The 21,216-nt window shown below is 45.9% G+C and overlaps 1 protein-coding gene across 1 annotated transcript in view; it reads left to right on the plus strand.

The window, feature by feature from the left end:
* Nucleotides 1–8,156, plus strand: part of LOC145404836 (ankyrin repeat and MYND domain-containing protein 2) — a 31,372-nt gene extending 23,216 nt beyond the window's left edge. The window contains exon 5 of the mRNA XM_080276334.1: nt 7,121–8,156. Coding sequence (XP_080132460.1) covers nt 7,121–7,783 — 663 coding nt within the window. The 3' untranslated portion in view covers nt 7,784–8,156. The remainder of the gene's footprint in view (nt 1–7,120) is intronic.
* Nucleotides 8,157–21,216: the final 13,060 nt, after the last annotated feature.

Raw genomic sequence — 21,216 nt, forward strand, 5'->3', positions numbered from 1 at the left:
AGGCTTACTGATATCTGGTATTAGGCCCATCAATATTCATGTGTCCTATAAGTTTCTTATTAATAGCCTGTGAGACCTTATTTTACTTTTTCTTCATCTATAGGCCTCAAAAATGCCCCTAAAGACTGCTCAATTTCCACCTCCCCCCTTCTATCTACACCAGGGCTACAGCCCCCCCCAAAATCTGACCCCTGGTGACGCCACTGCCTGGTGGTTTAGTGGGTAATTACGGTAAGTTACTCCTATCGGATTGAGCCTGTGTAGGTTTATATCCAAGGGGTGTTTGGGGTTTATTGCCCACGTAATGCCACTCAGTGATGAGTGAGACTGGTTACTGTCATCTTAAATGTCAGGACCAACTTGCCTAGCCCTGGGCTCCTACACTCCATATGGGGCAGCATAGGATTGGATGATGGATGGATGGATGAAAATTTTTCGAACTGATTCATGTTACTCATGTTGTACCTGGCTTGACATTGTAGGACACCTAACATGAGTGACATTCTGTGTGAATCTCCCCCCTTATCTGTTACATCTCTTTTGTCCTTCCTCAGTTATATTAAAGTCTTTCCAGTTTATAACTCATCTACACCTATCTGTATCATATACTGTATCTTGTTTAGTTAACTTTAAATTGTACGGTATCTTTTCCCCCACTCCACCATTACCTTTCTTTACTGTAGTGCCATGTGGACTTTGTTGTCTGGCACTAGAGTGTTCATTCATTCAATCAGCCAATAACATAATACATCCATGCATCCATCCATCATCCAATCCTACATTGCCCCATGAGGAGCATTGAAGCCCGTCGTTAGGCAGTTGGTCCTGACATTTAAGATAAAAGTGACTGGCCTCACTCATCCCTAAGCGGCATTACATGAGCAATCAACCCCAACCATCCCTTGGATATAAACTTTCACTGGCTCAATCCGACTGGAGTGTAATAATTACCCACTAAACCACCAGGTGCCAAAATCTGGTTATATGGTTGCCACCCAGGATAGTAAATGGTTTCCTGGTGTACAGGAAACCATTTGGCTTGTCACTCAGTGTAGAGTCACCCTCAGGCAGAAGGAAGAGGAAAGAATGAAGGAAAGAATGACAGAAGAGGGAGTGTAAGGTTACCCATAGGCAGAATGACAAGGAAAGAATGAAGGAAAGACAGAAGAGGATGGAAGGAAAGAATGATGGAGGAGAGGGAAGGGCTGACACCCGACAGCAGCACTACGAGTGAGTGGATGGTGAGCGGAATATCACTTTATTTATGCTGCACTTGAATGGTTGTTGGCATTATAAAAGGATCAGTTTTTATTGGGTGTTTCTGCAGTCACTGCTGTTGTCAACTAAGGGATAATCCTCTGGCTGCTACATTCAATTCAACAGCCATTTTCCAAACAAACCCCCTTTTTTTTTTATTACAATTTTATAAACTTTCATTTCATGAGAAATCCATTTCTGACATCATTTTCAATGGAACCATTTGAAAGACACATGAGCTTTTTCTGAATCCAGACTGTTTTCCTTGTAGATAACAAGTGTATCTTTTGTTTTTCGTAGAGTTTGCGAATGACACGTGAGGGATACCAGTCTATAATTAATGCTGTCATCTCTCTCTCCTCCTTTATAAGTTGTCAGTATAATGTATATGCTCTTTCCTTCTTTATAAATTGACACAGTATATGCTATTTTCCAGTGTACTGTTCTCTATGTCATCATCATCATCATCATCATCATCATCATCATCATCATCATCCAGACCTCCTTTCCTACCTTAGGGCAGGGTAAGGAGTAGCCATGTCCAGACAGCCCAAATTTCCCAATCCAATGGACCACGCTTCCATTCACTCACCATTCAAGTCCTCAGAATCCTGGCTCTATCTGATACACCAAAAACATTCACCACGTTTTGTAGCTTCATAAACGTGTCCGATAGAGTCAATCTGGACGCTGCCACGTTAATAAGAGGTGCCAAATCCTTGATCATGCGGTTCTTCTCACAACTTTTATCCAGCCAGCTTGATCTCTTGTCAGTTCCATAGCCTCACCGACTTCCAAAGCTGTCTTCCTCACACACTCATCCACCATATCCCTCCACCTTCTCCTTGGCCTACCCCATCTCCTTCCTCCTTCAGATTTACTCAGATATACCTTTTTCACCACCCTTTTGTTATCCATTCTCTCCACATGACCATACCATCTCAGCACACTCCCTTCGATTCTGATGTCCACAGACTTCCTCACTCCACATCTTTCACGAACCACATTATTTCGTATCCTAACCACTCTCTGTACTCCTCATACATTCCTCGGTGGTCCCATCCCCACTGCTCGCACTCCTGAAATTTCATTTTCATGCCACACCATAGTCTCACATCCATATGTTAAAGTTGGCACTAACACTCCTTCATGTACGCCTCGTGCAGCTGCAACACTCAAGTCTCTGTTTCTTATCAAGGCCTTCATTGCACCAGCTAATTTCCTCCCTTGTGTCATTCTGCTTTCCACTTCATTTGCACATTTGCCTCTCTTTTCTGTCATTGTACCCATGTATTTGAATTCTCTCACCATTTCCAGTCTCTCTCCATTCACTGTAACATTGCACTGGGAGTCACCTTCTCTCTCAGGAACCATCACTTTACTTTCTTCTGCATAATTATACTGTCAAGGCACGACGCGAACAGACATCAGCAAAACTCTGCACTAGTCTACCAAGTTCTTGTCCACTATTTGCAAGTAGTATTGCATCATCAGAATACAACAAATTTGAGATATTCCATCCATCACCATTCATTACCAACGCCATCTCTCTTTCCATTACTCGTGTTTTTACTTCTCTCATCACCCCATCCATATATATATTGAACAACCATGGGGACCTCACACGACCTTGTTGCATGCCCACACTGATCGTGAAACATTCGCTTGGATGCCCATTAACCCTTACACATGCTTCACTACCATCATAAAAACTCTTGACTGCACCTAGCAGCTTACCATCTACACTGTACGTGCACAAAACTTTCCACAATCATTCTCTGTCTGCTTTGTCGTATGCCTTTTTCAGATCCATGAATGCCATTAACACCTTCTCACAAGCCTTCTTCGCTATCTCTCTTACTATAAATATTGGATCCACACATCCTGTGCCACTCCTAAAACCACCCACTTCATCACACACCAGGACTTCTGGTATCTTACTTTTTCTATAATAATTCTTCCATATACCTTCCCTACCATACTCAGTAAACTTATGCCATGATAATTCTTCCACTCACTTTTCTCACCTTTATTTTTGTATTGGGGTACAGTAACAGCCTTTTTCCACTCTGCTGGGTAATTCACTCCTTCATGCATTCTTCTGTATCTTTAACAAGCACTTCATTCGACTCTCTTCATTACACTTAATCATCTTTGCATACACCTCATCAACCCCAGCTGTTTTCCCATTTTTCAGCCACTTCACAGCACTCTTCACCTGTGCAACTGTCACATTTCCTGGCACTGCATTCCTTCTCTGCACACCCCCAAAACCAATCATGTTTACAATGGCTTTGCTCTCTCTATTCCCATTCATCAGGCTTTCAAAATATTCTTTCCATCTGGCCATTACACTATCTCCATGGGTTAATAGTTTACCACCTACATCCTTTACACCATGTTTCTTTCCGCTTTCACGTATAAATTTCCGCACTTCTTTCCAGAATAACTTTCTATTTTCAGAGTAGTTTCCATTCATTTTTCTTCCAAGATCATCACCTACTTCCCTCTTTTTCCTCTTCACTAGTCTCTTTACTTGCTTCATTCTGTCAATATATTCAGGTCTATTTTCAATTGAACCCCTGTTCCGTAACCACTCTAGCCACTTCCACCTCTTTTCCTCCACTGCTTTCTTAACCTCTGCATCCCACCATGCCATACCTTTCTTCTTTTTGTTACTCTTGCCACACCATACACCACTTTAGCATTCCTAACTAAGCAATCCCTATATGCATCCCACAGGCTGTCCAGATCCATTTAATTTCTATTCACTTATTCCAACTCCTCCCCTGCTTTAGTCCTGTATTTATCTGCCATTTCTTTGATCCTCAGCTTCTCGACTTTAAGTCTTTCTCCATGACCGCTCCTCTCTCTCCTGGTCCACCTTACTCCTCTCAGTTTGATCTTGCATACCACAATCATATGATCTAACAGACCTCCACATCGTCCTCTCACGGCCCTCCTATCAGCAACTGTTCCCAGCATTGACCTCTCCATGAGCACATAATCAGTCAGGCTCCTTTCAGCATGATCCCCGTTCCCTCTGACTATACCATTTATATTTGTGTGCATCTTTGTGTTTGAAATATGAGTTACAAATGCACAACCTCCTTTCCTGACACATATTCTTCAGTTGCTTCCCATTATCATTTTCTCCCGGTACTCCATTACAACCCAATATGTTATGCTCAGGACCAGTGCCTACTCTTCAATTCATATCGCCCATTATGATCACACTATAGCTCTTGGGCATTCCTCCCACTGCTTCATCCAGCTCTTCCCAAAACCTGTCCTTCTCTCTCTCTCACTCCTGTCATCTCATGGTGCATATGCTATGATCACAGCCACTTTCACCTTCTCAGGCTTGAACTTGACATACATACATCTTGAGCTGACACATTTGTTGTCTCTCATTCTACTCTGTCACACCTGATTCATCAACAAAGCAACTCCTTCCTCATCTTCCTCACCCATTCATGCCTGATTTTACATTTTTCACACCCTCCCACTCCACTGCATACCCTTTCATTTGTTTCACACAGTGCCCTCACAGCATATCTCGCTCTCTTGAACACATTCACCACTCCCACCCTTTTGCTTTCCTCATTCACACTTCTCACATTTCATATGGCCATGCAAATCTACCCTTTTGGTTGGGGCCCTGGGCAGGTATGGGGCTCTCTGAAACATTTGCCATGATTAAGTGATTTTAGATAGGGGAATCTGGGGGACACTTAACCTGGTCAAAAACCAGTTATATGGTTACCACCCAGCGCAGTAACTGGTTTCCAGGGTACGTGAATTCATTTGGCTTGTCACTCAGTGTAGATATCATAAGGCATCCCTACATTGAGTGAGTGGATGATGGGCTCTCCTATCCACCACATATACAGCTAACCCCTACTGTTTGACAGGGATGTGTTCCATGAAAAGTGGTTGAATAACGAATTGGTTGAATAAGGAATAGATTTTCCTCATAAGATTGTTAAAAAATAGGGGGATTAAGTTCCTGACCACCTCGTCACTCAAAAAATATTCAATAAAGGTGGAAAAAATACCAGACTGTATGAATGAAAGTGACACAGGGATTTGAGGTGTTTTTTTATAGACCTACATTCTCAAGGAAAATTATTTTAGTACTGCATATGTCTCAGATGATTGATATTTGATTTTCGATTGAAAGAAGTATTGGAAAACCAATGCAATATTGTACAGTATACCTACTTAGCGATATTAAAGAAAGCCACCGGAATGCCTTTGATAGCGTGTTTATAGACGATACTGCCAACTGGACATGACATCAGCACACCAAACAAACTCAAATATGTTCAGTTTAAAACCATAAATAGCAGTGGAAGCCTGGAAGCGTGGCCCATTGGACTGGGCAAAATTGGGCTGTCTGGACGTTGCTACTCCCCGCCCTGCCCTAGGGTAGGAAAGGAGGTCCAGATAATGATGATGATGATGATGACTTCTAACCCTCCCTCAGCAGTAGTGCTTGCGCTTTACAACCGTAGGGTTGGCAGCTTGAACCAGCACCAGGGTAACGTATTTCTGATGAAAGATGTAGTGGTCTTTCCAAGGGTCTCTCCATGTCCTTTGGAGCTATATAGTCAATTGGTCCTACCTTGGGGGATTTACCTCTACTTTTATTTTATTTTCGTTTCATGTATCTGTTTTTGCTTAATTTCTCTGAGTTGTATTATCTCCTTCTGTTCCTCATTTTTGCACTCATTTTGTATTTTGAAAAATATCTCTTTCTTCTAAAGCTGTACGAACAATAACAGCCTTTTTTTCCTCACACTTCCACAGTTTGTACTTCAGGTCTGTGTTTTTTCTTGAAAAATTTCTTATATCTTATTTAGCAGTTTTATTGCTTTTAAATTATCAGTCACACAGTTCCAGACTTTATGGCCTTGTTCCCCACCTTCTTACCCAGTACAGTAAAACCTCGATTTAACTGCACCCTAAGGGGCCCTGAGCATGCCGGAAAAAACAAAATTCCATTAGATTGGGGCTTACACCACGATAGTGTATGTACTTTCTCGCATAAATTAATAGGTGAGAGTCAAAAGCTCGTCAATATTCCTTCTCATGAGGTATCAGTTTTTAGAGATTTTATCTAAAGAAATGTGGCTTATGGTTTAACATGAACCCTCATAATATGCAAACATTTTTTTTTTTTTTTTTACATTCAGTCAGAGGCTCAGTGTAATTTATCGTTACCCGCGGAACTCACGCTAACACATTTTAACACATTTGAATTTCTTTCCAATTTTTACCTATTTTGGGGGAATTTTTAAATTTTTTTTGCATAAATATTCCTCAGGAGATTTGTGCCATTAGTTTGGGGTTGCCATCAGAAAGAATGTTGTTAAATTGAGGTTTTACTGTATATTGTTTAACATGTTATCTAATATTCCAGGTTTTTAAAATATTTAAAATTCATCTTCGCCTCTGTGCTCTTCACCAAAGCCCTTGAACACCTTTTAGTTGAAACTTCTGTAGAAAAGTCCTTTTTTTTTGGGGGGAGGGGGGGTGCCACCCTCCATACTGCCACCCAGAGTATGCATCTTTTTATATCAGAACATTTGTGCTTTTTTCATAGACAAATTCAGTGGGCAGAACTACAAAGTATTATCAAGAATTGGAATCAGGACAGCACTTTATTTTGTGACTCAAAGCTAGCTAAAAAAAACTGTTTTGTGGAACTGGCTTGATTTCAGTGCTTGTGCTGAACATCCCCCATCTCCCAGTGTGTGTAGCTGTTTGTTTGTATTTGTGTAAGTTTAGTCTCAGTTTGTTTTTTGATGCATCATATTTAGATATATATTAAAATATATTTTACATTATTGTTTTACAGGTTATATGTATGAAGTTCCACTACCTTGCCCATGTTCTGAAGACCCTAGAAAATGAAATGAAGAAACAAGATCCATCAGGAAAGCAAGAAACTTCAGAGAAGGAGACCTCAATATTTGAGAGCATAATTAGGAAGTGGTTAAGAGGCCGGCAGCCTGATGGTTTTGAAGAGCACCTGGAATTCTTTGTGAGGGATGCAGTAAAGTCATTCCCGTATGTTGAGATGCCTCTTTTCATGCAGCTGGTACGGAACATAACAGGTGGCCCAGTTGGAGACACCTCAGCTCTCTGTATTCTCAGTGGCTGCATCAATGGCCAGCGAGCCTTTCAGGACCACAAGGCCTGCACCACATGTGGCCAAGAGGCGAAGGACCTGAAAAAATGTGCTAAGTGTAAAATGGCTCAGTACTGTGGCAGGTGTTGCCAGAAACTTCATTGGCCTACACACAAAAAGTTTTGTGATCGCCTCCTCCTTGAGTTCAAGAAACAAGAAAAACAATTAGAAGCAGAACGAAAAAGAGAAGAAGAGGAAAAGAAAGATGAAAAAGTGAGGGATGAAAAGGAGAAAGAAATACAACAAAAAAGAGAAGAGGATGAAAAGAAAAATGATAATGTAAGAAAAGAAAAGGAGAAAGAAGAAACAGAGCAAAAAACAGAAGAGTAAAAGGTAAATGAAAAAGGTTGAGGGAAGAAAAAGCGAAAGATCAAATACTGCTACTTGTAGCTGACTTGGAAAGTTAGTGCCATATATATCCAGGTTGAAATTATATATTCCAAAGTTATGGTACATAAAAGATAATTATTAAAACTTCATTTGAGACTTTCACACCTCAAGGAATAACCTTGTCATTATATTGTTGTTAAATGTGATTATATTTTAATTTAAATGAAGTATGCAGTATATTTAAAGGAATTTACGATTTTTTCAGTTTATAGGTACTGTTGAGTAAGAGTAAAGTGTTTGTGACAAGAAATGACCAATGTCTTACCAGAGCTGCTTGTGAACTAAACAGAGTATATTTCTTGTAAATTTTATAATGTCAGCCAATAATTATATTCATAACAGAATTCTAACTGTTTAATTATGTAATCCACAATAAATCTTAAGGCTTATATTTCAAACAATATGTTTGTTGCATAAGGTCTGGTCATCTGGTCATAAGGTATGTTACAAAAGGTACAGTGAGTGTGGCCTATGCAAAAGGAGGAGTTATGTAAATGTCATTAGGATGGATAAGACCAAACTTCACTTGTGGCTCCTAGGGTATGCAAAAGAATTTTACTTCTTGGGTGACATGATTGGTGATAGTAATGGAATTTTACAAACTAGAAGTGGTTAGGTCAAAGAAATGCTGCTTCTCCCGACCACAAATGGATTCTCACTTCACAAAAAGGGGAAGGTGTATGCTAGCTTTGTGAGAAGTGTGCTGACTGGCAGTGAAACATGAGCATTACAGGATAAGAATGTTAATGGGACCCTACTGGAGATGAGAAGGCTGAGTCATGCCTCCATGAGGGAAAAGTTGGTGAATGCAGCAGTGGGGGAACGGTTAAGTATAACACGTAGCCATGGGTGATGTGATGCAGTCAGGCATGTGGAGAGAATGAGAGGGTAATTGGGTGAGGTGGATTATGGATATAAATGTTGAAGGCAGAGTGCCTAAGGAGACAAGGGGCTAGGTCAAATAATACCTCAGAATGAATAACCAGAGATGCAGCACTAGATCATACTACTGTACCTAGAAAGAATCGGTAGAGAGGCGGCCTGCAGTCCTGATAGACGCAGGTTCGAATCCCGGCTGGGGCAGGGAACAGTTTAAGGGTTTGAATTTCATAAAAAGCAGACTTTCCTGATCTACCAGATGACCCGCCGACATGTCGTAAAAATACCCCCGCTAATACCATTACACCAGTCCTGTATGAGACAGCCCTAGCATGTATTCAATAAGGACGGTGGGTGTTAGTGCCGAAGTGGTGACATGTGGAGGTGTAGGAGGACTACTGGGCCTTGGGATAGGCTACTGCCCCCGAGATATAGGCCCTGAAGCCTTTGCCCAGAGTCAGAAAAAAAAAAAAAAAAGACGACTAAGGCTTACCTGTGCTAGCATGGCCAAATCTAATCAAATGAAATAAAATGCTAAAATGCACTCTTCTATGGAATCCCAGTTTTGAGACTGTTCATGGTACAGCTGATGCTTTTTATGGGCTGGAGGCTAACCAAGCATCAAAATCAGCTAATTACTTTCCAGCAGTTACTGTAAACAACTGAGAGAAAAGAAATCCAAGATGTTTACTAAGAAAGGAGGTATGGACAGTGGCCGATACCGCTGTGCTCCTCCCGGAGGAGGTGTAGGCACATGAAGGGCGTACAGTAGCCGCTCCTTCCCCAACATGGACAATGGCCAACGTCCCTGTTCTGCCTTTCCCTGGCTTGCCAGCCAACATGAGTACAATGGCCGTCACGTCCAACCCAAGGCGTACAGTGGCCGCCACCGCGGGGCTGCTTCCAGGTGTGGCTGCAGCAGAAGGGCGTACAGTGGCTCCTTCCCCAGTATGGTCAGTGGCCGATACCTCGGTGCTGCAGGGGGCAACAGAAGAAGGTCGTCCAGTGGCCGATACCGTGGTCCTGTTACTATCAGAAGCCAAGTCCCACCCCGATCCTGGCAAGTGCTGGCTTGGCTGAGCTGTAGTTGACCGGGACTGTTTGGTTGTCTCTGGCCGTGTTGAGGGAAAGAGGGGCATAGGGCCATGGTGTACCTGGGCCTGTATCGCTCGGACCTGGTGTGCTCTCTTCCTGCCCCTCCGTGGTCTGGTGTGGGGGTGTGGTCCATCCTAGGTGGGGTGTCTCCACAGGGGTGTGTATTTCACCACCGTCGGTGGGGAAAAAGTCACGTCCTCGTGGCTGGAGGTGGTATGTGTCGGAGGTGGAGGTCTGGTGTGTTGGTGTGAGGTGACTGAGGAGGGTGATCCAATGTCAGGTGATTTGGCTGGGTTCTTGGTGCGGGGCATACGTGATGTTGAGGGTGGAGGTGTGTGGTGTGTGGCGGAAGAGGTGGAGTAGGTGAGGTGTTCCCCTTATCCTCTGGCCGGGCCCTCGTGCAGGGTACCAGACGGTGCGGCAGATCATGATCTCTGGTGGCGGTGAGCAGTGAGGTGCTTCTGGCTGTATGCTGGCAAGAGATGAGGCGGGGGAGGTTTTATGAGGGCATCTAGGGTAGGTGTGGGACTTCTCCCTGGGGAATAGGGCAGATGGAAGTTTCCACTGCGCCTGGTGTAGGGTCAGCCTGATGGGGTCGTGTTGGGGGTGTGTGTGGGTGGAGTCTTTGATTGGGGTGACGATAGGGGTGTGGGTGAGGGCGTAGTAGTATATCTGGCTGGTTGACGAGAGAGGCGTCTGGATCTAGTTGTGGAGGTGGTGAGGACGGGCGTTGGTGGTGAGTGGTGGAGTCACATGGCAGTTTTGAGGGTTGGCTGCGCGTGGTGGTGCATTGAGGTGGGGGTGTGTGTGGTGAGGTTGCTTTGGTGGGGTTGCAGTGTTTGAGGGGGACGTGGTGTGGGCACGAGGGTGTGTGAGTGGTAGTGGGGGATGCACATGGTGCGCTGGTTGCATGTGAGTGAAGGTTTGGTGGCATGGGGGTGTAGCATGGGAGGGGGTGGTGGGGCTGCGGTGTGGCGGGGTGGTGGGGCTGCGGTGTGGCGGGGTGGTGGGGCTGCGGTGTGGCGGTCTGGTGGGTGGTGTGGTGCGGCTGGAGGTTGCTGTAGGTGTGTGGGTAGGTGTGGGAGTAGTGCAGGAAGGTGCACGTGCAGAGTTGCTGGGGGTGTGGGCGGTTTCTGGGGCATTTTCGGGTGTGTTGGGGGGCGGTGGCGTAGCGGTGCGAGGTGCGGTGTTTGGTGGGATGGCAGGTGAAGCATCGGGGTCCTGTGGGGATGGCAGGGGGCTGGGGGATGGCGAGGTGGGTGAGGGGGTTGTGGAAGGTGAGGCAGAGGAGGAGGGTGTAAAATAGCAGTGGTATGAGTCAGGGGACAGTTCTTGGAAAGCAGATGGCGGGGTGACGGGGCATGAGGTGAAGTGTGTGCGGCCTGGGGGAGTGTTGTGGGGTGTTCGTGAAAGGGTCGCACGTGACGGTTGCGATATGTGCGGGTGTTGCTGTGGTGTTGTATTGTGATTTGGTAGGGGTTGGGGACTTTGACCACTGTGTAGGGTCCCTCGAATCATGGTGATAGTTTATTGGGGATCGGGAGACGTGCTACCACTACTGAATCTCCAGGCTTGTGGGGGTTGGGTGTTGCGGTGTCTAGTTGGAGATCCTGTTGTTGTTGTAGGTGGTGTAACCGTCGTTTGAGGTGATGGAGAGGGTCGGAGGTTGGGGGTGGGGAGGGGGGCTGGAGGTGGTGTAGTAGGGGTAGGAGGAGGGGAGCTTCTTCGAACACTCGTTCATGTGGGGTGACTCCATCGTCTCGTGCAGGTGTTCATGCCCCATTGCATTATTTTAACGTGTGCCGGCCAGTCTTCATTGCCTGTTTCTTGTATCCGTGTTCGCACCTGGTTGAGATGGGTACGATGGCTCCTCTCTCATACTCCGTTCCCTTGGGGCCAATAGGGACAGGAGTGAGAGCTCTGGTAGCTGAACAGGGTGGCTAGTTCTCTCCTGACTTTTCTGGTAAATTCCGGGGCATTGCCTAAATGAAGAGCCAGAGGAATTCCAAAGAAAGGGAAGACATGGCGGACTAGTGCTTTGGCTACGGCTATGGCGTGGTGTTCCTTGGCCGGGGAGGCGATGAGGAATTTTGAGTAGATGTCGACGAAAGTGATGATATATTTGTAGCCGGCTTTGGGTGGTAAGGGCCCGGCTATGTCGACAAATAGCAGTTGCCATGGCTTGTGGGTGGTGATTTTTCCCGAAGGCCCTGGTGTGCGGGTGATGTCTTTTCCCAGGGAGCAGGCTTGGCAAGCTTGAATGATGTCCTTTGCTAGGTTGGCAGGGCTGGTGGTCCAATAGATGTCATTAAAAACGTGGAGGAGTTTTTTCGTGCCGAGGTGTATGCCATTGTGGGAGTGGAGGTGGGCCATAGCATCGTGGGGAGTGTCAGGGTCCAGGACTATGTGTCCATCCTGGGTGAATAGGTGATCGCCGTGCCAGTAGAGTTTGGCAAACGTCTTGGGTGGCATTCAGGATGACTGCTCCTTTTTCTGCCATAGCTGAATAAGGTCAGGGGCGGTGTGGAGGGAGTTGATAGGGAGTCGTGACAAGGCGTCGGCGCTGGTATGCAATTTCCCAGGCCAGTAGGTGATTTCAAAGTCTAATTCTTCCAGTGCCTCTCCATCTGATTAGTTGGGCGTTATTTGTGTTGGACTGACTTAGCCACTGCAGAGACTGATGATCGGTGATGATCGTAACGTGGGTGCCTGATATACAGTATATGCTCGGAAGTGTTCTAGGGCCCATATAATGCACAGGCATTCGCGTTTTGTAGCCACGTAGTTTTATTCAGCTTGGTTGAGAGTGCGGCTGGCACGGGCGATGATATGTTCCTGCCCGTCCTGTACTTGGGCTAGTACGGCACCTATTGCTACCAGGGATACGTCTGTGTACAGACGGAAAGGCAGGATGTAGTCTGGAAAAGCGACGATTGGGGTGGAAATGAGCTTCGCCTTTAGAGTGTTGAAGGCGGTGATTTGGGCCTCGGTTAACTCATGGAGGGGCTTAGCGATGTTGGCGAAACCCTTCACAAAACGCCGGTAGTAGGAGGTAAGTCCGAGGAAAGCACACACGTCGTGGACGTCCTTGGGTAAGGGGAGGTCTGCGATGGCGAGCAGTTTGTCAGTGTCGGGAGAAATGCCCTCTGCTGAGATTATGTGGCCCAGGAAGGAAACGGATCACTGGACTAGGAAGCACTTCGAGGGCTTGAGCTTGAGTCCTGCTTGGCGTATGTGTGTGAAGACCTGCTTGAGGTACTGGAGGTGGTTGGCCCAAGTCTGGCTAAACACAATCACGTCGTTTAGATATGCCAGGTGGATCTCTCAGGTAAGGCTGCTGTGCACTGACTCCATCAGCTGGGAGAACGTGGCGGGGGCATTGCCGAGTCCGAAAGGAAGGACATTAAATTGGTAATGTTTGCCACTGCTGATGAAGAAGGCTGTCTTTTCTTTGTCCTTGGGATGGACGGGGACTTGCCAATACCCTGACTGGAGATCCAGGGCGGAGAACCATGAGGATCCATGCAGGGAGTCGAGGAGCCATCTATCCTGGGTCAAGGGGTAGCATCCTTCATGGCCACGTCGTTAAATTGCCTGTAGCCCACACACAAATGCATGGTGCCATCCCTCTTTTTGACGAGGACGACAGGAGAGGACCACGGGCTAGTAGACGGGGAGATGACGCCAGCATCTAGCATGTCCTGGACCTGCTGGTCCTCCTCAGCCCGTTGTTTAGGGCTCTTTCGCTGTGATGGTTGTCGGATGGGTGGTCCTGTGGTGTGGATCTCATGGTGGAGATACGTGGTGTGTCCGATGTCTGCTGGGCTTGATGAAAATAGGTCTTGAAAGTCCAGGGGGGGTTGTCGAAGACTGGTAGTTTGGTGAGGTGAGAGGTGTTAAGGCAGGGGGGGTAGGGTGGCAGATGGAAGGGGGTGTCACAAGGCTCAGCTTCTTCCATATCTCCCACTATTAGTCCTCGAGGGAGGATGAGTGGTGTGGTGGCGAGATTCGCGATCCGCACTGCTCGAAGGTTGGGGGGAAGAAAGGTGGGTGATAGTAAGCAGGAGGAGAAGGATCCCGGTGGTAGGTTGGGGGAGAATAGGACGGAGGTGCCACTGGGCCTGTTCGGATCCAGCCAGGCCTTGAGTTGGGGGTGGGGATAGTTATGGCAAAGGCAATGGTGGTGGGGAAGGTGGAATGGGAGGGGAGGTTTTGTTGGGCAGGGGTGAGGGGTAGGGGTGAGGGGTAGGGGAGAGGACGGGGTGGGGGGTAAGGGGGGAGGGAGGCACGTGTAGAGTTGTTGGGCAGGCGCAGGGGTGGGGGATGGGGTGGGGGGGTGAGGGAGGTGGTGTGCATATGCAGAGTGATTGGGCAGGGGGGGCTGGATGTCTTAGAAATTGAAGGCGCCACTTGTGGCAGTCACTGTTTGCGTGGAGTTTCTGTAAGTCACCTACCCAGAGACCAATGCAGTCACCCGGGACCAGCATATATTTAACACCCTGTTAAGGATCCTCCCTAGCACAATAAGAGAGCACTTCACCATCGATGACCCCCCAGGAGACCTCGACCGGGACATGCAACTTGTGTGGCGTCTCCTAGCCGCTCGCTCCACTCCCCCCAGCAGATCAGTGCAGTAAGTGTGGTCCCCAGGAGGAGGAGCTGCCCTTTGAGGAGTGGTGGCAGGACCCAATCCTGGGAGAGGGAGTCCACGCCCTACGAGTCGCCCCTGGACGACGCCCGGTACCGACAGACGCCACCTGGAACGGATGCTGCAGGCAACTCCTGATGGTGGTCCAGCCTAATGGTGACTGCAGACCCCAGCCAACCGGGGACACACCCAGGACCCTGGGGTGGGACCTCCCGAGCCCGTCCCGCCGCCGACCCTCCGCCAGGAGCAGACGACGACAGGCGAGGCTCCTTGCCTTGTTTGGCCCCAGCCCTGAGGGCCACCTGGCAGGTCGAGGCCCCACTAAGGAAGGGCCTCCCTGCCCCCCAGAACGTGACCACGCCTTGTTTGGCCCCAGCCCTGAGGGCCACCTGGCAGGTCGAGGCCCCACTAAGGAAGGGCCTCCCTGCACCCCAGAACGTGACCACATCTGGGCGACCTCACCTCCGGTAATAGTCCTGTGTCCACTATGGGAGGGCACACCCAAGGACCAGCCCCCTATGCCTTGGCACCACCTATGATAAGCCCAGGTTTCAGCAGCCCAAGAAAACCCACTAGTGCGATAACAGTGACTCCCTGCTGATCAAGGACTGACAGTGTCTGTATTATGTGGCTTATTTATATCAGTGGTACAGTAAAGACTGAATCACAGTGACACCTTTAATGTACAATGAGAATTGCCTAAGTTTTAAAGTAACCAGTGGTACACTAGGACTGTACGGGAAGGACTATATGGACTGTGCCTATAATTCCTATGTACTATTAGTGAATATTATTGACTGATGGTGATTGCCTTTGTATGTATTGTGTACTGTAAATATTGTGTACCAAAAGCCTGACGTTGTCCATAATACCTACATTGTATATACTTGCTATATATTGTAAGGAAATCGAGATTAAGGCAATTTATGTGTAAGGTTGGTCTGCCGAGTTTTTATGCCCTGTTCCTCTTCTTGTGTGTTCTAGTTCCGGTCTCGAAAGAGGACCCTGCTCAGTAGCTAGTGTCTTTAGGGCAAGAAGTTGACCTAAAAACACCTGGCATAACACTGGTGGCCAGCAGTGGTTCTTGACCCGATCAGAATGCAGGGAGGAACAAAAACGGAATTCTAGCACAATGGCGACCAAACCCCACATCCAACTGCCGATAATCGATCCCAAACAATATGGCATCAATGTATACCTGGCTATGGTTAAACCCATACTGGACATAGGCTTCGAAAATGACAGGGAGAAAATAGGTGTTGCTTTACCACACCTGGGCAAGGCAGTATAAAGCATAGCCTCAAAAATCGTCCCGGAACTAAAATGGGAACAGTTTGTGCAAATTGTGAAACAGGCGATCACACCATCCCTGGGCAAAGTTGCAGCCCTGTCGCAACTAGACGCCCTCACATACGAGGGAAACCCGGATGATACACTCATCCAGGCAAGTTGTAGCTATGCCGGTATAATTTAGTGTTTTATAACTGGTGATGTGAGGAACATTCTGGAAATTACTTGTTGTGCTGTAGGATTAGGTTAATGTTTGCATCTGGAGATGCGAGAAATATGTTGGAGAATTCAGTATGTGTGTTTTGTTTACTTTCTATCTTACCTTAGGAATTAGTTCTTGTCATTATTGTTATTGTGCATTGTCAATTTGAGGTCATTATTGCATCAGAAAATGTGAGTTATCTCCTAGGTCCTGGAGTGTACTGGGCTTTACTGGTAGGTGGATGCGGGGAGTTTATACAAAGCGACCATTATATATTATGTCAGAGAGGGCTGAGTTTAGTTGGTGAGCCAGTGAGTGGCAGTAAGTGAGCAGTAGTTCAATTTTTCGTCAGTGAACAGTGAGTGAGTGAGTGAGTCAGTGACAGAGTTAGTGAATTAGACAGTGAGAGGGTAATCACTGAAGGATGGAGTAGTCGATCAGAGCCAGTGAACGGACAGTGAATGAATAGTAGTGTACAGTATGTGATGGGCAGAGAGAAAAACCACAGTGATTTGCATCTGTACCTCAGCTGTGCCGAGAAGGAAAAAAACCCAGAAGTGTTCATCTGATTAACCACGTGTCGTTCTCGACTTAAGAATGAAAATTCTCGATCTGGCAGCTTCCCTATTCAGTCCCTTATCCCTGAAGTCACACTCAATGACCTTATCCCAGGCCTTTTTCGGTCTGCCTCTCACAACCCTACCCGTAACACTAACGCTTCTCACTTTCTGCACCCAATTATCATCCCCCATCTTCACCAAATGCCCAAACCATCTCAATCTACCTCTCCTTGTCACAACACCAATACACTCCAGTCCCATCCTACCCCTCAACTCTTTCATCGTAACCCCCCCCCCCAGGCCTCACACTTAGGGACGCACTGCATATCCACTTAATCATTGTCATTTCTGTACGTCTGAGCCTGCGAATATCCTCTTTCTTTACTGCCCTAGTCTTACTACCAAGCAGCATTACACTTTGCATACAAAGATCCCCAAGAACGAATGGAGAGCCCTCTCAATGTCAGGAGAGGCAACAGCTCCCTGAACTTTTTCCAAGCACTCCTCACTCTAGCCACAGAGCTGGCTCCAGCCCCACCTCAGCACATAATATGTCTCCCAAATAACAAAACTCTTCAACACATTCAAGAGACTCACCAGCAAGTTCAATCTTTCACCCCTGATGTAATAACCGCAATGAAACTTAACGAATTAATCACATGTCTCACCGAGATTTGATCTTAGGCCCTCGCACTCCAAATGCACGCATGTTACCACTGAGCCAAATAGAGGATCCCCACTTTGCCTTTAGGCAATGCAAGCTTTTATAGACCCCATTTCACCGCTCTTTTCTCCCCTTGGAGATTAATTTGGTTAGTTTCGAACACACGGAAGCGTAGCATCGGAGGCCACAATTTGGGACGCTGCTGACTACACCAAACAGCTCATCCCCAGGATGCATGGACTAGGACGTTGTCAGCTAGCCAACAACATCATTGCCCTCCAAACCTCGCCTCACATCCCACACCGCTGCCAACCAATGTAATAACCGAACTGAAACATCACAAATTAATCACACTGGTTCGACTGAGCTTCGATCTCAGGCCCTCATGCTTCAAACGCGCGCACGTTACCACTGAGCCAAAGAGAGGATCACCGCTTTGCCTCTAGGCAACGCAGGCTTTTATAGACCCCATTACACTGACAATCTCCACTTGCTCTCCCCGACACACCGCACACATGAAATCAGCATTATCTCGCAGCCTACCTCTAATACCACTACATCTCCTATGCATCCACATGTCACAGACACTGCACAAGATGGAATTACTTCCCATTCTTGTTGCAAAATCGCACATGGCTACTCTCAGTCTTCTTTAACTACCCCCACTAACCCTATAGAGACCTCACTTTTCTTTTATCTGTGTTTACTCGTAAGCCCTTGTGCCCCATACCATCTCTCCACTTCCTAAATCTTTCCTCCGCCTTCCTTTTTATTCTCTGCAATCAACACCAAATCATCAGCATACAACATCTCCCACGGGAGTCCATTTCTGAAGTCACCTGAGAGGGCTTCAAGTACCATGATAAACAACACAGGACTAAGGTAATATACTTCACTTCATCTTGGAGAAAATGCATGTTTAGACATTTTCTTAAAAGAGGACACAGTTACAAAGTACAGACCCAAATTCACATATACTCGCTTGCATACAGGTATATACATTAAATCTGCATATGAATTACTTTCCTTAGAAAGAGGGGCGCCAAAATGGAATATGAGGGACAGCGAGTGTAACTTTCTATCTACTGCCAGATGTCACATCGTGTTTGAGATGTCATTGATAGAAGGATCTCCAGGCCTTTCTGTCCCTATTCAGTAACCTTCTCTCATCCCATGATACATTACCCTCTTTTATACTCTCCCTCTTTATCTCTGTACTTTCTTCTCGATGTTCCTCCTCCCTTCTAATCATCCCAAGCTCAGGCACTCTCCTAGTTACACTCCGACTCTCCATTCGCCATATCTGGTCGGTGTAATTTTGACTTACTACAGGCTAATACCTATCTATCTGCCTGTTTGTTTATCTGTCTATTTATATCTGTCTGCCTGTTTGCCAGTCCATCAATAAATCAATCATTCAATCAGTCACTCAATCTATCCGTCTTGACATCTGCATATTCGCATGTTCATCTGACTATTGGTTGTGAGGGATGAGGTTGAGGAATATGCCTGTGTGTGTGTGTGTGTGTGTGTGTGTGTGTGTGTGTGTGTGTGTGTGTGTGTGTGTGTGTGTGTGTGTGTGTGTGTGTGTGTGTGTGTGTGTGTGTGTGTGTGTGTGTGTGTGTGTGTGTGTGTGTGTGTGTGTGTGTGTGTGTGTGTGTGTGTGTGTGTGTGTGTGTGTGTGTGTGTGTGCGTGTGTGTGTGTGTGTGTGTGTGTGTGTGTGTGTGTGTGTGCGTGTGTGTGCGTGTGTGTGTGTGTGTGTGTGTGTAGAGGTCTTTGTTCTGTCTCTCCGTATAGGTAGAAAAATAAGCAAAACGAGAGAGAGAGAGAGAGAGAGAGAGAGAGAGAGAGAGAGAGAGAGAGAGAGAGAGAGAGAGAGAGAGAGAGAGAGAGAGAGAGAGAGAGAGAGAGAGAGAGAGAGAGAGAGAGAGAGAGAGAGAGAGAGAGAGAGAGAGAGAGAGAGAGAGAGAGATTCAGTTAAGTAATAGACGAATTTGTTCAGTTTGATTTCAATTAACCTTTTCAGTGCTTTGTACAACTAAGAGATCAGGATCCTGTCGCTCTGGAACCGCATGCTGCTTTTCAGATGTTGTACGTCACCCACATCTGGCTTTAAATAAAGTGAATTAGCAAGTGATGAAATAATGACATCCAAGTCTTAATGCAAAATAAGAGATTATGGATGTATTGACCCATATTCAAGCCTTGGATTTGAACCTGGCCCCAGGTTTAAAACGAGGATTATACCGAAATCAAAGATTACCGATATTCAGAACGTAGTTCTGAATCATTCCGGGGGGCTAAGCCTCAGGCTATTATCTGCGATCGAGTGATACCTCAATCCTCGGTTTGAACTAGCCTCTAATCCAAGGTTAACGCCATCGTTTTGAATTCTGGCCTTAAAGCTTACGTCACCAGCATACCAGCCAAGTTATCCATATTGAGAGAAAATAATGTGGAACGTTATTATGTTCCTGGGAGATTAAAATGACATATTATTGACAGAAATTATCTATGAAAAGACACATTTCGAAATGTACCTGTGTAGGTCACGTTTTTGCCGCATCCACAGGGGTGGCCTAACTTAGTGCTGGTCCCTGTGTCACCCCTTCGCCCACTAAGTTATTGTATGTTTTTGAAAAATGGAATCTAGGAGAGGGAGGGTGTGTCAGGAAAAAGACATACTGCGCACCCATCTGGCCCAGGATTCAGGAAGGGTGGGAACCCCTGAGAGAGCTGCCACCCAACTGGGTGGCCCCCGAGTGTACCGGACAACGCTGTTAGTCACAGCCATAGTTTTTTTTTTTTTTTTTTCCCTAGGATCACGACATTTTTCAACATTCAGTTCATTCAACATCCAATCCTACGTTGCCCCATGAGGAGCGTATGAGCCCGGGGCTAGACAAGTCAGTTCTGACATTTAAGATGAGAATGACCAGCCTCACTCATGCCTAAGTGGCATTATATATATATATATATATATATATATATATATATATATATATATATATATATATATATATATATATATATATATATATATATTTTTTTTTATAAATAACAGAACGGAGGAAGGAAAAGCAAATGAGTAAAAAATCCCAATTACCCCTTGGATATAAACCTCTACCGGCTCAATCCGATTGGAGCGCAATAATTACCCACTAAACCATCGGGCGGCAAAATTTGGTTATATGGTTACCACCCAGCATAGTAAATGGTTTCCTGGTGTACAGGAAATCATTTGGCTTGTCACTCAGTGTAGAATCACCCATAGGCAGAAGGAAGAGGAAAGAATGAATGAAAGAAAAACAGAAGAGGGAATGTAAAGTCACCTGTAGGCAGAAGGACGAGGAAAGAATGAGGGAAAGAAAGACAGAAGAGGATGGAAGGAAAGAAGGATGGAGGAGAGGAAAGGGCAGACACCCTAAAGATTCGCTCATACCTGGAAACAACAGGGTGGGATCCCCGAGGGCAGCCCACCGAGGTAAGGGGGTCCTCCGATAGTGCCGGCCGAGGTCATTACGCACTGCCAAAGTTTTTAACTCATGAAGACGATATCTTGCATACTGGTAGGCGGTCATTTCGTCCACGTTTTAGGCAGGGTGACATCTCGGAAGGCTGCCCATCACGGGAGGTACGACCCTGTAGGGCCGCGACCTAAGTCGTTATGCAGTCATATTATATACATATACATTCATAGATACATACATATTATATACATATACATTCATAGAAACATACATATTATATACATATACATTCATAGATAGATACATATTATATACATATACATTCATATATATATATATATATATATATATATATATATATATATATATATATATATATATATATATATATATATATATATATATATATAGAGAGAGAGAGAGAGAGAGAGAGAGAGAGAGAGAGAGAGAGAGAGAGAGAGAGAGAGTCAATTTACCTACCTATAATCTATCAGGCCAGCATAAGAAAAGACGAGTTCTCAAATTCTATTATTCCAACTGCACGTAATGGTCATGGTTTAATGT

This window comes from Coenobita brevimanus, chromosome 65 (assembly GCF_032717465.1).
Source record: "Coenobita brevimanus isolate Jiangsu-jjx chromosome 65, ASM3271746v2, whole genome shotgun sequence".
NCBI classification, from domain to species: Eukaryota; Metazoa; Arthropoda; class Malacostraca; order Decapoda; family Coenobitidae; genus Coenobita; species Coenobita brevimanus.